Raw genomic sequence first — 13,990 nt, 5'->3', positions numbered from 1 at the left:
TGTGAAGACCCTAGAATATAAGACATGTTTTCAGTTGTTTCACACTTTTTTGTTAAGTATATAATTCCACATGTGGTAATTCATAGTTTTGACGCCTTCAGTGTGAATGTACAATTTTCATAGTCAAGAAAATACAGAAAAATCTTTAAATGAGAAGGTGTGTCCAAATTTTTGGTCTGTACTGTACATCGCTGCGACTCCCGGATGGGCGCCGCTCACGTGATCTCACCTGCTGCCTCATCCACATCTCCAGCTCATCCGCCTTCTTATTAAACTCTTGTAGACCACTAGCCCCGCCCACCTCAGAACTCTGATTGGCGGCTGCTTCCTTAAGCAGTTGCCATTGGTCCCTCAGAGCCTGAAGCTGGGAGTGGAAATCTGCTGCCGTGGGAGGACAAGTGCTGCACATGTGGTCCGCCATCTGCAACGAGGATGATGAGAGTGATGAGCCCAAGAAAGCGTAAATCACGTAACAAGCAAGAAGGCAATGTCATATATAGACTCAGTGTAGTAGTATATATCTATACACAGATCCTTGAAAAAGTCTTCACACCCCGTGTATTTTTTCACAAACTTAAATGTATCTTATTGGGATTTTCTGTGATATAAAGTAACGAGTAAAGGAAATGATCCGCGGTCACTGATTATGATAAGAATATAAATCTGAACATTGTTCTGTACATTTGTATTCAGCCCCCGAGTCAGTACTTTGTAGGACCACCTTTCTCTGCTGCAGTCTTTTGGGGTCTGTCTCTCCTTCTTTCTCTGCAGTCTTTTGGGGTCTGTCTCTCCCACCTTTCTCTGCTGCAGTCTTTTGGGGTCTATCTCTCCCACCTTTCTCTGCTGCAGTCTTTTGGGGTCTGTCTCTCCCACCTTTCTCTGCTGAAGTCTTTTGGGGTCTATCTCTCCCACCTTTCTCTGCTGCAGTCTTTTGGGGTCTGTCTCTCCCACCTTTCTCTGCAGTCTTTTCGGGTCTGTCTCTCCACCTTTCTCTGCTGCAGTCTTTTGGGGTCTGTCTCTCCTTCTTTCTCTGCAGTCTTTTGGGGTCTGTCTCTCCCACCTTTGTCTGCTGCAGTCTTTTGGGGTCTGTCTCTCCACCTTTCTCTGCTGCAGTCTTTTCGGGTCTGTCTCTCCACCTTTCTCTGCTGCAGTCTTTTGGGGTCTGTCTCTCCCACCTTTCTCTGCTGAAGTCTTTTGGGGTCTATCTCTCCCACCTTTCTCTGCTGCAGTCTTTTGGGGTCTGTCTCTCCCACCTTTCTCTGCAGTCTTTTCGGGTCTGTCTCTCCACCTTTCTCTGCTGCAGTCTTTTGGGGTCTTTCTCTCCCACCTTTCCTTGCTGCTGTCTTTTGGGGTCTTTCTCTCCTCCTTTCTCTGCAGTCTTTTGGGGTCTGTCTCTCCCACCTTTCTCTGCTGAAGTCTTTTGGGGTCTGTCTCTCCCACCTTTCTCTGCAGTCTTTTCGGGTCTGTCTCTCCACCTTTCTCTGCTGCAGTCTTTTGGGGTCTGTCTCTCCTTCTTTCTCTGCAGTCTTTTGGGGTCTGTCTCTCCCACCTTTGTCTGCTGCAGTCTTTTGGGGTCTGTCTCTCCCACCTTTCTCTGCTGCAGTCTTTTGGGGTCAGTCTCTCCCACCTTTCTCTGCTGCAGTCTTTTGGGGTCTGTCTCCCCCACCTTTCTCTGCTGCAGTCTTTTGGGGTCTGTCTCCCCCACCTTTCTCTGCTGCAGTCTTTTGGGGTCTGTCTCCCCCACCTTTCTCTGCTGCAGTCTTTTGGGGTCTATCTCTCTCACCTTTCACTGCTGCAGTCTTTTGGGGTCTTTCTCTCCCACCTTTCTCTGCTGCAGTCTTTTGGGGTCTTTCTCTCCCACCTTTCTCTGCTGCAGTCTTTTGGGGTCTGTCTCTCCCACCTTTCTCTGCTGCAGTCTTTTGGGGTCTGTCTCTCCCACCTTTCTCTGCTGCAGTCTTTTGGGGTCTGTCTCCCCCACCTTTCTCTGCTGCAGTCTTTTGGGGTCTGTCTCCCCCACCTTTCTCTGCTGCAGTCTTTTGGGGTCTGTCTCTCCCACCTTTCTCTGCTGCAGTCTTTTGGGGTCTGTCTCCCCCACCTTTCTCTGCTGCAGTCTTTTGGGGTCTATCTCTCTCACCTTTCACTGCTGCAGTCTTTTGGGGTCTTTCTCTCCCACCTTTCTCTGCTGCAGTCTTTTGGGGTCTTTCTCTCCCACCTTTCTCTGCTGCAGTCTTTTGGGGTCTGTCTCTCCCACCTTTCTCTGCTGCAGTCTTTTGGGGTCTGTCTCTCCCACCTTTCTCTGCTGCAGTCTTTTGGGGTCTGTCTCCCCCACCTTTCTCTGCTGTAGTCTTTTGGGGTCTGTCTCCCCCACCTTTCTCTGCTGCAGTCTTTTGGGGTCTGTCTCTCCCACCTTTCTCTGCTGCAGTCTTTTGGGGTCTGTCTCCCCCACCTTTCTCTGCTGCAGTCTTTTGGGGTCTATCTCTCTCACCCTTCACTGCTGCAGTCTTTTGGGGTCTTTCTCTCCCACCTTTCTCTGCTGCAGTCTTTTGGGGTCTTTCTCTCCCACCTTTCTCTGCTGCAGTCTTTTGGGGTCTGTCTCTCCCACCTTTCTCTGCTGCAGTCTTTTGGGGTCAGTCTCTCCCACCTTTCTCTGCTGCAGTCTTTTGGGGTCTGTCTCTCCCACCTTTCTCTGCTGCAGTCTTTTGGGGTCTGTCTCTCCCACCTCTCCCTGCAGTCTTTTGGGGTCTGTCTCTCCTCCTTTCTCTGCAGTCTTTTGGGGTCTGTCTCTCCCACCTCTCACTGCATTCTTTTGGGGTCTGTCTCTCCACCGTTCTCTGCAGGCTTTTGGGGTCTGTCTCTCCCACCTCTCACTGCATTCTTTTGGGGTCTGTCTCTCCACCTCTCGGTGCAGTCTTTTGGGGTCTGTCTCTTCAGCTTTGCACATCTAGAGGTGACATTTTGCCCGATCTTCTTTGCACTCTCGCTCTGTGATCGGATGGAGACGTCTGTGATCAGTGTTTTTCACGTCTGGTCACAGATTCTCTGGGATTTGGGTCTGGACTGTGACTGCGCCGTTCACACACAGGAATATGCTCCTGTATTTAGCTCCACCCATCTTCCCATCACCTCTGACCAGCTTCCCTGCCCGTGCTGGAGAAAAGCCTTCCCACATCATGATGCTGCCTCCACCATGTGTGACAGTGGGGATGGTGTTTTCAGGGTGATGTGCAGCGTTAGTTTTCCACCACACATAGCGCTTTGCATTTAGCCCAAAAAAGTTCTCCTTTGGTCTCATCTGACCACATGTGACCTTCCTCCACTTGTTTGCTGTGTCCCCTACATGACTTTTTGCAAACCGTAAACGGAACTTCTTATGGCTTTCTTCTTGCCGCTCTTCCATAAAAGGGCAGATTTGTGGACTATACGACTAATAGTTCTCTTGTGGACAGATTCTCCTCCTGAGCTGTGGATCTCTGCAGCTCCTCCTCAGTGACCATGGGCCTCTTGGCTGCTTCTCTAATTAGTGCTCTTCTTTCTTGAAATGTCAGGTTAGGTGGACGGCCATGTCTTGGTAGGTTTGCAGTTGTGCCATACTCCTTTCATTTTTGGATGGATTGCACAGTGCTCCGTGAGATGTTCAGAGCTTGGGCTATTTTCTGTAACCTAACTCTGCTTTACTCTTCTTCAAAGCTTTATCCCTGACCTGTCTGGTGGGCTCCTTGGTTTTCAGCTTTATCCCTGACCTGTCTGGTGGGCTCCTTGGTTTTTATGATGCTGTTTGATCCCTAATGTTTACACACAAACCTCTGAGGCCTTCATGGAACAGCTATAGTTATACTGAGGATAAATCACACCCAGGAGGACACAATGTACTAATTCTGTGACTTCTGGAGGGGACTGGTCACTCAGGATGTTATTCAGGGGCATCAGACTACAGGGGGCTGAATACTAATGCACAGAACAATATTCACATTTATATTTTTAATATATGTAGAAAACCTCGTATCGTTTCCTTTACGTCACAAATTCTTATTACTTTGTGTTGTGTCACAGAAAATCCCAATAAAATAAATTTCAGTTTGTCGGTGGAATGTGAGAAATGTGGAAAAGTTCACGGGGTGTGAAGACTTTTACAAGGCTCTATATATATGTCCCCGCTGTAAGATATATACACACACACTCTCTCAACAATGAAAGTGCGGCACCAGAGGAGAAGTGGTGATTTGGGGGAGTCGCAGGGGGAGACAGGTTTTGTTTTTTCCTCATTGCAGAATCCACCGCTCCCTCGTGTTCGAATACGGGGGCACGACCTAACGGGGTCTCGCAGAACCAGTCGGGTGTCATCGGGGGGCGTCTGTGCACGCACCTGGCTCAGCTTCATCACTTTCCCCTCAAAGGCCTGGATGTCTCTCTGAATTAGGGTCGGGGGGCCGGCGTCGCCCCCATCAGTCAGGTCCTGCCGTTTACATCGTGCCCAGCTCTCTGCCTGTGGAAGATAAGAAGTATGAAGGCACCGCGAGGAAAACCAGCAGGACATGCAGCCCTGTATACAGCGTCTATTACCAACACACAAAAGTATGCGCCCCCCCATCCACCGCCAGAAGCTTTACGGACCCCCCAGTCTGCGTGGACCTCGTTCTCTGGGCACAGTCATGGGGAACAGGAAAGGTCCATCAGACGCAGATAGAGACGTGCGATCCATCATTGCACAGAACACGTCTCCTCCAGAGTCCAGCGATGGCGGCTTTACACCACTCCATCCGACGCTCAGCATTGTGCTTGGTGACGTACGGCTGCTAGCAGCTGCTCGGCCATGAAGCCCCCGGCGGGGGGCACAGTGTTTATACCAGAGGAGGTCTGGACTCTGCAGTTATGGGGTCACCAGAGCGGTGGAGACTTTTCAGTCCTCTGCTCAGCACTCCCCAGTAATGGCTGATAACAGGGAGTAATAGATCATAATCTCCTGTCCTACACTCGTCTCTCCGCGGCTCGGCTTCTCACAGCTGAGGGTTTGTTACAGTTGTATCCAGTGTGGACTGCAGGCTGATCCCTAGTCACAGACCACCTCCGTACAGCCGGGTCCCCCCATATCAGCTGTGCACACAGGAATAACACCTCACATTTCCCACTTCACCGCTCCAGCTCTGCAGCAATTGGCACAAGAGCTCACAATCTGTAGCTCAGCCTCCTACAATGAAGGAATTAGCAGCCGCCATTATACCTGCTGGATCTCCTGGAGGAGCTGGGTGGTGTCGGGGGGCTCAGCGCCGGATCGTCCTGCCCCGATAAGAAGGGTCCTTGCAGACGCCGCCGTCCTCTCACCATCATCACCCTGGAAGAGACACCAGACCATCAAGAGACCGACACCCCAGAAACTGACCAAATCTGCTGCGTACCGCACCCAAGAATCATCGCCCTTTATTATCAGTAATAATCCATCCCAACCGCCAGCAGAAAGACTGGGGTGTGACTAGAGCAAAATCCCCCAATCCCACCACAAGATGAGCCCCAGATCAATATATGCACCATGTCATATCCTCCAGAGCTGCAGTCATTATTCTGCTGTTACATCGTGTCTTATCCTCCAGTCACCTCCAGAGCTGCACTCGCTATTCTACTGTTACATCATGTCTTATCCTCCAGTCACCTCCAGAGCTGCAGTCATTATTTTGCTGTTACATTATGTCTTATCCTCCAGTCACCTCCAGAGCTGCAGTCACTATTCTGCTGCTACATCATGTCTTATCCTCCAGTCACCCCCAGAGCTGCAGTCACTATTCTGCTGCTACATCATGTCTTATCCTCCAGTCAACTCCAGAGTTGCAGTCACTATTCTGCTGTTACATCATGTCTTATCCTCCAGTCACCTCCAGAGCTGCAGTCACTATTCTGCTGTTACATCATGTCTTATCCTCCAGTCACCCCCAGAGCTGCAGTCACTATTCTGCTGTTACATCGTGTCTTATCCTCCAGTCACCTCCAGAGTTGCAGTCACTATTCTGCTGTTACATCATGTCTTATCCTCCAGCCACCTCCAGAGCTGTAGTCACTGTTCTGCTGTTGAGGATAAGACATGATGTAACAATATAATAATGATTGCAGCTCTGGAGGTAACTGGAGGATGCAGACACTACAAACTGTAGTGTGGCCCCTGTGGACGTCTGTAAGGATAGTGCCGCTGCCTACAGGGCGGCACAGTGAGACAGATGTAGATTCATGACGTCAGGGGTTAATCGTTTGGGGCGTACGTCTCGGAGGAGGTCAGGCTGCTCTGAGTTTGGGACACAAGAAGAGAACTGTCCAGTGTGAGGAGGCGCAGGGGTCACAGGGCAGAAGTCACCGAGGGGATTCCACCATCTCAGCAGACAGGACCCCAGAATAATAATATTATTATTATTAGGGTGCAGAGGATTCTTATAATCGGCCGCCGCCCGGTGCGCCCCATACAGGGGGGGACGGCCGCCACCCGGTGCGCCCCATACAGGGGGGGACGGCCGCCACCCGGTCTGCCTGTCTTCTCATCGCAGGGTGTCTGCTTACCGTGACCTCATCCATCCTGAAGCTGCTGCCAAATAACCCGTCTCTGCCCAACGCCTACCAGGGGAGGCTAGAAGTACCAGCCAGGGCGCAGACCCCTCCGGCACACAGACACCTCCAGCACGTGGACAGCTCTGCTATTATTTAGGATTTGGCAGGGCAGCAGTTTGTTCTCCAGAGCTGCACTTCCGGATGTAATGGGAAGTCACCTGTCGTGCTGGGTGTGAGCTACTTCTCACAGTTAGGGGTCCCCGCTATTTGACATGTGTGCCGAGTGCACCCCCGAGCGTCCCTGAATCCTAGGGGTGACCCCGGAGATGTAACAATGTATCACACACCCCCCCACGTGCTGCAGAGTTTGATACAATGTTTAGTTTACCGCATTGAATATATTGTGAGCTCTGGGGCCGCCACACCAGGTGCCTCACTATGAAAGGAATCTGTCACCACATTTGACCTGTGCAACTATTACTATGGGCCGACAGGTCATAGACTGCTGAGGACAGCGATCCCTGGATGTCTCATATCAGAAGCCTTGTTGTGGAGGAATCATCCTGTATCAATATGTAAATGACCTCTTCCAGGCTCTGGGGAGGATGGTGCCCGGCCGATAACTCGTGAGATTATTATACATAAAGGGGGCATTACCAGTGAGACAAGTAACAACACAGAAATGAACCTCGTCTTCTTACAAACACATTCTTGTCTTCTCTCTCAGCTCTGCTGTATTGTAACAATATTACACCCTGTCTGTCTGTTAGGAAGCTAAACGTGTCAGGTATAAATCACACAGCTCTGCAGTGAGGTCAGGAGAACGGCCGGCACACAGCGCACTCATAGATAGCCGGCACACAGCGCACTCATAGATAGCCGGCACACAGCGCACTGATAGATAGCCGGCACACAGCGCACTGATAGATAGATAGCCGGCACACTGGTAACTCCCCCTTCATGTAAAACAAGCTCTGGAGTTATCAACCAGGCACCGTCATCCCCAGAGCCTGAAAGACATTATTTATATAAAGTGATAAAGGAGGATTTCTCCACAACAAGGCGTCTGATATCAGGCAGACAGGGAGCGCCGTCCTCAGCAGTCTATGACATGTCAGCCCATATTAATAGTTACATAGGTCACATGTGGTGACAGATTCCCTTTAATGTCCAGTGATGTCCTAGAGGCGGCCATCTTGGCGGCGGACCTGGGCTCAGGGAGTACCCTCACCTTGGCAGTCTTGTGACCCTCCTCTGCACCGAATATCATTCTCGGATCCCTCATGGACCACTTACACGGGAAATCAGGGGGCTCGGGTATGAAGCGTTCAAGTCCGCGACTGTTATTGTTATTACAGTTCCCGAGAGAAGTTCTGGCGAGAAGCTGAAGGGGGGCCACAGTCCCATCCCCCGGCGCCGCCGCACCCTCCGCCTCTCTGGACAGGGCGATCTTACTGATGGAGCGCCCCAGTGATCCCGCATCTGTCACACAGGCCACAGGACTATGAGCGGCCTCCCGGGCAGGTGATGGGGAAGGGTATTGTGCCAGGTAATGAGACACCCGCTCGCCGATGTGCCAGGACTTGGAGGTGGCGTCAGTGGTAGAGGCCGACACATCGGGACACTTCGGGGTGGAGAGCCTCGTTCCGATAGTGAATGGCTGCGGCTTCCTCATGGCGGCGGCAGCTATGCTGCTGGTCAGGGAGTCACGGGCGGCTCGTGGTGGTCTCCTGAGGAAAGAATGTACATGATGAGAATCCGGACCTCTCTCCTGCTCTCAACCACCATCTACTGTGCTCATATGAAAGACGCTCACTGACAATCTGTGACCCCCAAATACTACGCAACGGTCCAAGTGTCATCTGCACCCCCTTAAAAGGCACCCCAACACAAAGCCCGACCCCAATATGTCCCCACAGGGCCCACCACCTTCACACAGGGCCACCACCTTCCCACAGGGCCCGACCCCAATGTGTCCCCACAGGGCCCACCACCTTCCTACAGGGCCCGACCCCAATATGTCCCCACAGGGCCCACCACCTTCACACAGGGCCCGACCCAATATGTACCTCCACATGCCCGCCACAAATATGTCCCCACAGGACCCATCACCTTCCCACAGGGCCAGACCCAATATGTACAGTACAGACCAAAAGTTTGGACACACCTTCTCATTTAAAGATTTTTCTGTATTTTCTTGACTTTGAAAATTGTACATTAACACTGAAGGCATCAAAACTATGAATTACCACATGTGGAATTATATACTTAACAAAAAAGTGTGAAACAACTGAAAATATGTCTTATATTCTAGGTTCTTCACAGTAGCCACCTTTTGCTTTGATGACTGCTTTGCACACTCTTGGCATTCTCTTGATGAGCTTCACGAGGTAGTCACCGGAAATGGTCTTCACTTCACAGGTGTGCCCTGTCAGGTTTAATAAGTGGGATTTCTCGCCTTATAAATGGGGTTGGGACCATCAGTTGTGTTGTGCAGAAGTCTGGTGGATACACAGCTGATAGTCCTACTGAATAGACTGTTAGAATTTGTATTATGGCAAGAAAAAAGCAGCTAAGTAAAGAAAAACGAGCGGCCATCATTACTTTAAGAAATGAAGGTCAGTCAGTCCGAAAAATTGGGCAAACTTTGAATGTGTCCCCAAGTACAGTTGCAAAAACCATCAAGCGCTACAAAGAAACTGGCTCAAATGAGGACCGTCCCAGGAAAGGAAGACCAAGAGTCACCTCTGCTTCTGAGGATAAGTTTATCCGAGTCTCCAGCCTCAGAAATCGCAGATTAACAGCAGCTCAGATTAGAGACCAGGTCAATGCCACACAGAGTTCTAGCAGCAGACACATCTCTACAACAACTGTTAAGAGGAGACTTTGTGCAGCAGGCCTTCATGGTAAAATAGCTGCTAGGAAACCACTGCTAAGGACAGGCAACAAGCAGAAGAGACTTGTTTGGGCTAAAGAACACAAGGAATGGACATTAGACCAGTGGAAATCTGTGCTTTGGTCTGATGAGTCCAAATTTGAGATCTTTGGTTCCAACCACCGTGTCTTTGTGCGACACAGAAAAGGTGAACGGATGGACTCTACATGCCTGGTTCCCACCGTGAAGCATGGAGGAGGAGGTGTGATGGTGTGGGGGGGCTTTGCTGGTGACACTGTTGGGGATTTATTCAAAGTTGAAGGCATACTGAACCAGCATTACTACCACAGCATCTTGCAGCGGCATGCTATTCCATCCGGTTTGCGTCTATTTGGACCATCATTTATTTTTCAACAGGACAATGACCCCAAACACACCTCCAGGCTGTGTAAGGGCTATTTGACCAAGAAGGAGAGTTATGGGGGGCTACGCCAGATGACCTGGCCTCCACAGTCACCAGACCTGAACCCAATCGAGATGGTTTGGGGTGAGCTGGACCGCAGAGTGAAGGCAAAAGGGCCAACAAGTGCTAAGCATCTCTGGGAACTCCTTCAAGATTGTTGGAAGACCATTTCTGGTGACTACCTCTTGAAGCTCATCAAGAGAATGCCAAGAGTGTGCAAAGCAGTCATCAAAGCAAAAGGTGGCTACTGTGAAGAACCTAGAATATAAGACATATTTTCAGTTGTTTCACACTTTTTTGTTAAGTATATAATTCCACATGTGGTAATTCATAGTTTTGATGCCTTCAGTGTGAATGTACAATTTTCATAGTCATGAAAATACAGAAAAATCTTCAAATGAGAAGGTGTGTCCAAACTTTTGGTCTGGACTGTACCTCCACAGGGCCCGCCACCTTCCCACAGGGCCCGACCCAAATATGTCCCCACAGGGCCCGCCACCTTCCATGGGGCCTGACACAAATATGTCTCCACAGGACCCGCCACAAATATGTCCCCACAGGGTCAGCCACCTTCCCACAGGGCATTACCCCAATATGTCCCCAAAGGGCCCTCCACCTTCCAACAGGGCTCGCCACCTTTCCACAGGGCCCGACCCCAATATGTCCCCACAGGGCCCACCACCTTCCAACAGGGCTCGCCACCTTTCCACAGGGCCCGACCGCAATATGTCCCCACAGGGCCCATCACCTTCTCACAGGGCCCGACCCCAATATGTCCCCACAGGGCCCGCCACCTTCCCACAGGGCTCAACCCAAATATGTCCCCACCGGGCCCGCCACCTTCCCACAGGACCCGACCCCAATGTGTCCCCACAGGGCCCGCCACCTTCCCACAGGACCCGACCCCAATGTGTCCCCACAGGGCCCGCCACCTTCCCACAAGGCTCAACCCAAATATGTCCCCACAGAGCCCGCTGCCTGCAAATCCCTACAGATCACGTTGCAGTTTGTAGCTTCTTCCCTGTAGTCAGAGGTCAGGCTGTGACTCACAGGTCTCCGCTGATCAGTCACTGGTCACTAGAACAGTAGGATCCATGACCAAGTCTAATAGTCAGCTCCTGACAGCTGCCCCTCCCTGGGTCCCTGGGGCCCCTCACCCACCTTCCTGGCCAGGCTGAGCAGGAAAAGGACACAGCTGAGCACAGCTTCCCGGAACTGGTCGGACGTCAGATACCTCCAGAGCCGCCGGAGTAGGAGGGAGAGACGGCCCCCGGCCCAGTGCGCCCCCCGACGCAGCTGCCGAGCCCCGGACACCACCGCCCGAGAGCCCAGAGCCCGGAGCAGCACAGTGCGGAGCAGCAGGAGCGGAGCGGGCATAGTGTGCGGAACCTGCAAAACAGGAGGAGATATTGTAGGCTTATAATTGCCCCGACCTCCCCGAGGGCACAAAGGTCACACTGCGCCTCCCGGGAGTACACACACATCATACGGCGCCCCTGACCTCCCTGGGAGTACACACACACACACATCATCCGGCGCCCCTGACCTCCCCGGGAGTACACACACATCATCCGGAGCCCCTGACCTCCCTGGGAGTACACACACACACACACATCATCCGGCGCCCCCGACCTCCCCGGGAGTACACACACACACACATCATCCGGCGCCCCCGACCTCCCCGGGAGTACACACACATCATACGGCGCCTCTGACCTCCCCGGGAGTACACACACACACACACATCATACGGCGCCCCCGACCTCCCCGGGAGTACACACACATCATACGGCGCCCCCGACCTCCCCGGGAGTACACACACATCATAAGGTGCCTCTGACCTCCCCGGGAGTACACACACATCATAAGGCGCCCCCGACCTCCCCGGGAGTACACACACATCATACGGCGCCTCTGACCTCCCCGGGAGTACACACACATCATACGGCGCCTCTGACCTCCCCGGGAGTACACACACACACATCATCCGGCGCCCCCGACCTCCCCGGGAGTACACACACACACATCATCCGGCGCCCCCGACCTCCCCGGGAGTACACACACACACATCATACGGAGCCCCCGACCTCCCCAGGAGTACACACACACATCATACGGAGCCCCCGACCTCCCCGGGAGTACACACACACACATCATCCGGCGCCCCTGACCTCCCCGGGAGTACACACACATCATACGGCGCCCCTGACCTCCCCGTTAGTACACACACATCATACGGCGCCTCTGACCTCCCCGGGAGTACACACACACACATCATACGGAGCCCCCGACCTCCCCGGGAGTACACACACACACACACACACACACACATCATCCGGCGCCCCTGACCTCCCCGGGAGTACACACACATCATACGGCGCCTCTGACCTCCCCGGGAGTACACACACATCATACGGCGCCCCTGACCTCCCCGGGAGTACACACACACACACACATCATCCGGCGCCCCTGACCTCCCCGGGAGTACACACACATTATACGGTGCCCCCGACCTCTCCAAAAGCACAGACATCACACGGCACCTCCCAACCTGGGTTAAATATAAAATGTAATAGTTGTGTTCCTTTTATTCTGTAAACCGCACCCCGAAGCCATACGCTACCAGAACCAGAAATCCAGTCAGCCTGTAATTATATATATATATATATATATATATATATATATATATATATATATATATATATATATATATATATATATATATATATATATATATATATATATATATATATATATATACACATATACACACACACACACACACACACACACACACACACAGTTGTGCTCAGAAGTTTACACACCCCGGCAGAATGTTTGCTTTCTTGTCCTTGTTTCAGAGAATATGAATGATAACAAAAAACCTTTTCCTCCCCTCATGGTTATTGGTCGGGTGAAGCCATTTATTGTCAAACTACTGAGTTTTCTCTTTTTAAATTTTAATGACAACCAAAAACATCCAAATGACCCTGATCAAAAGTTCACATACCCTGGTGATTTTGACCTGATAACTTGCACAGAATTTGACACAAATGGGTTTGAATGGCTACTAAAGGCAACATCCTCACCTGTGACCTGTTTGCTTGTAATCAGTGTGTGTGCATAAAAGCTGAGTGAGTTTCTGGGATGCATTGATAATGCCAGTCAGTAGCGTTCAAACTGTGATTAACAAATGGAATATCAGGGGCTCTGTAAAAACCAAACCACGATCAGATAGACCAACATAGATTTTTTCCACAACTGCCAGGAAAATTGTTTGGGATGCAAAGAAAAACCCACAAATAACATCAGCTGAAATTCAGGACTCTCTGAAAACTAGCGGTGTGGCTGTTTTAAGATGCAGAATAAGGAGGCACTTGAAGAAAACTGGGCTGCATGGTTGAGTCGCCAGAAGAAAGCCATTACTCCGCAAATGCCACAAAGTATCTCACCTACAATACACCAAACAGCACAGAGACAAGCCTCAAAACTTCTGGAACAAGGTAATTTGGAGTGATGAGACCAAAATTTAACTTTTTGGCCACAGCCATAAACATTACATTTGGAGAGAGGTCAACAAGGCCTATGATGAAAGGAACACCATTCCTACAGTAAAGCATGGAGGTGGATCGCTGATGTTTTGGGGATGTGTGAGCTACAAAGGCACAGGAAACTTGGTAAAAGTTGAAGGAAAGATGAATGCAGCACGATATCAGCAAATACTGGAGGCAAATTTGCACTCATCAGCCCGGAAGCTGCGCATGGGACGTACTTGGACGTTCCAACATGACACCGATCCAAAACACAAGGCCAAGTCGACCTGTCATTGGCTACAGCAGAACAAAGTGAAGGTTCTGGAGTGGCCATCTCAGACTCCTGACCTCAATATCATTGAGCCACTCTGGGGAGATCTCAAGCGCGCAGTTCATGCTAGACAGCCCAGGAATTTACAGGAACTGGAGGCTTTTTGCCAAGAAGAAAGGGAAGCTTTACCATCTGAGAAAATAAAGACCCTCATCCACAACTACCACAAAAGACTTCAAGCAGTCATTGATGTTAGAGGGGGCAATACACGGTATTAAGAACTGGGGTATGGGAACTTTTGATCTGGGTCATTGGGATGTGTT

At 51.0% G+C, this 13,990-nt stretch overlaps 1 protein-coding gene across 6 annotated transcripts in view; it reads right to left on the bottom strand.

The window, feature by feature from the left end:
• Positions 1 to 11,160, bottom strand: part of LOC141257251 (uncharacterized) — a 120,797-nt gene extending 109,637 nt beyond the window's left edge. For 5 of the 6 annotated variants that reach the window (XM_073671590.1, XM_073671594.1, XM_073671597.1 and 2 more), the window contains exons 1-5: positions 11,025 to 11,160; positions 7,757 to 8,255; positions 5,219 to 5,329; positions 4,364 to 4,483; positions 230 to 421 (exon numbers count right to left, since the gene is read on the bottom strand). In XM_073671590.1, coding sequence (XP_073527691.1) covers positions 230 to 421; positions 4,364 to 4,483; positions 5,219 to 5,329; positions 7,757 to 8,200 — 867 coding nt within the window. In that variant the 5' untranslated portion in view covers positions 8,201 to 8,255; positions 11,025 to 11,160. Of the gene's footprint in view, positions 1 to 229; positions 422 to 4,363; positions 4,484 to 5,218; positions 5,330 to 7,756; positions 8,256 to 10,913; positions 10,934 to 11,024 lie in introns of those variants that run through there. The other variant, XM_073671591.1, reaches the window with a different exon arrangement.
• Positions 11,161 to 13,990: the final 2,830 nt, after the last annotated feature.

This window comes from Phyllobates terribilis, unplaced genomic scaffold (genome assembly GCF_046119375.1).
Source record: "Phyllobates terribilis strain yellow unplaced genomic scaffold, ASM4611937v1 Scaffold_3__8_contigs__length_932513732, whole genome shotgun sequence".
In the NCBI taxonomy this organism is placed as follows: domain Eukaryota; kingdom Metazoa; phylum Chordata; class Amphibia; order Anura; family Dendrobatidae; genus Phyllobates; species Phyllobates terribilis.
This window is presented reverse-complemented; position numbering and strand designations above follow the sequence as displayed.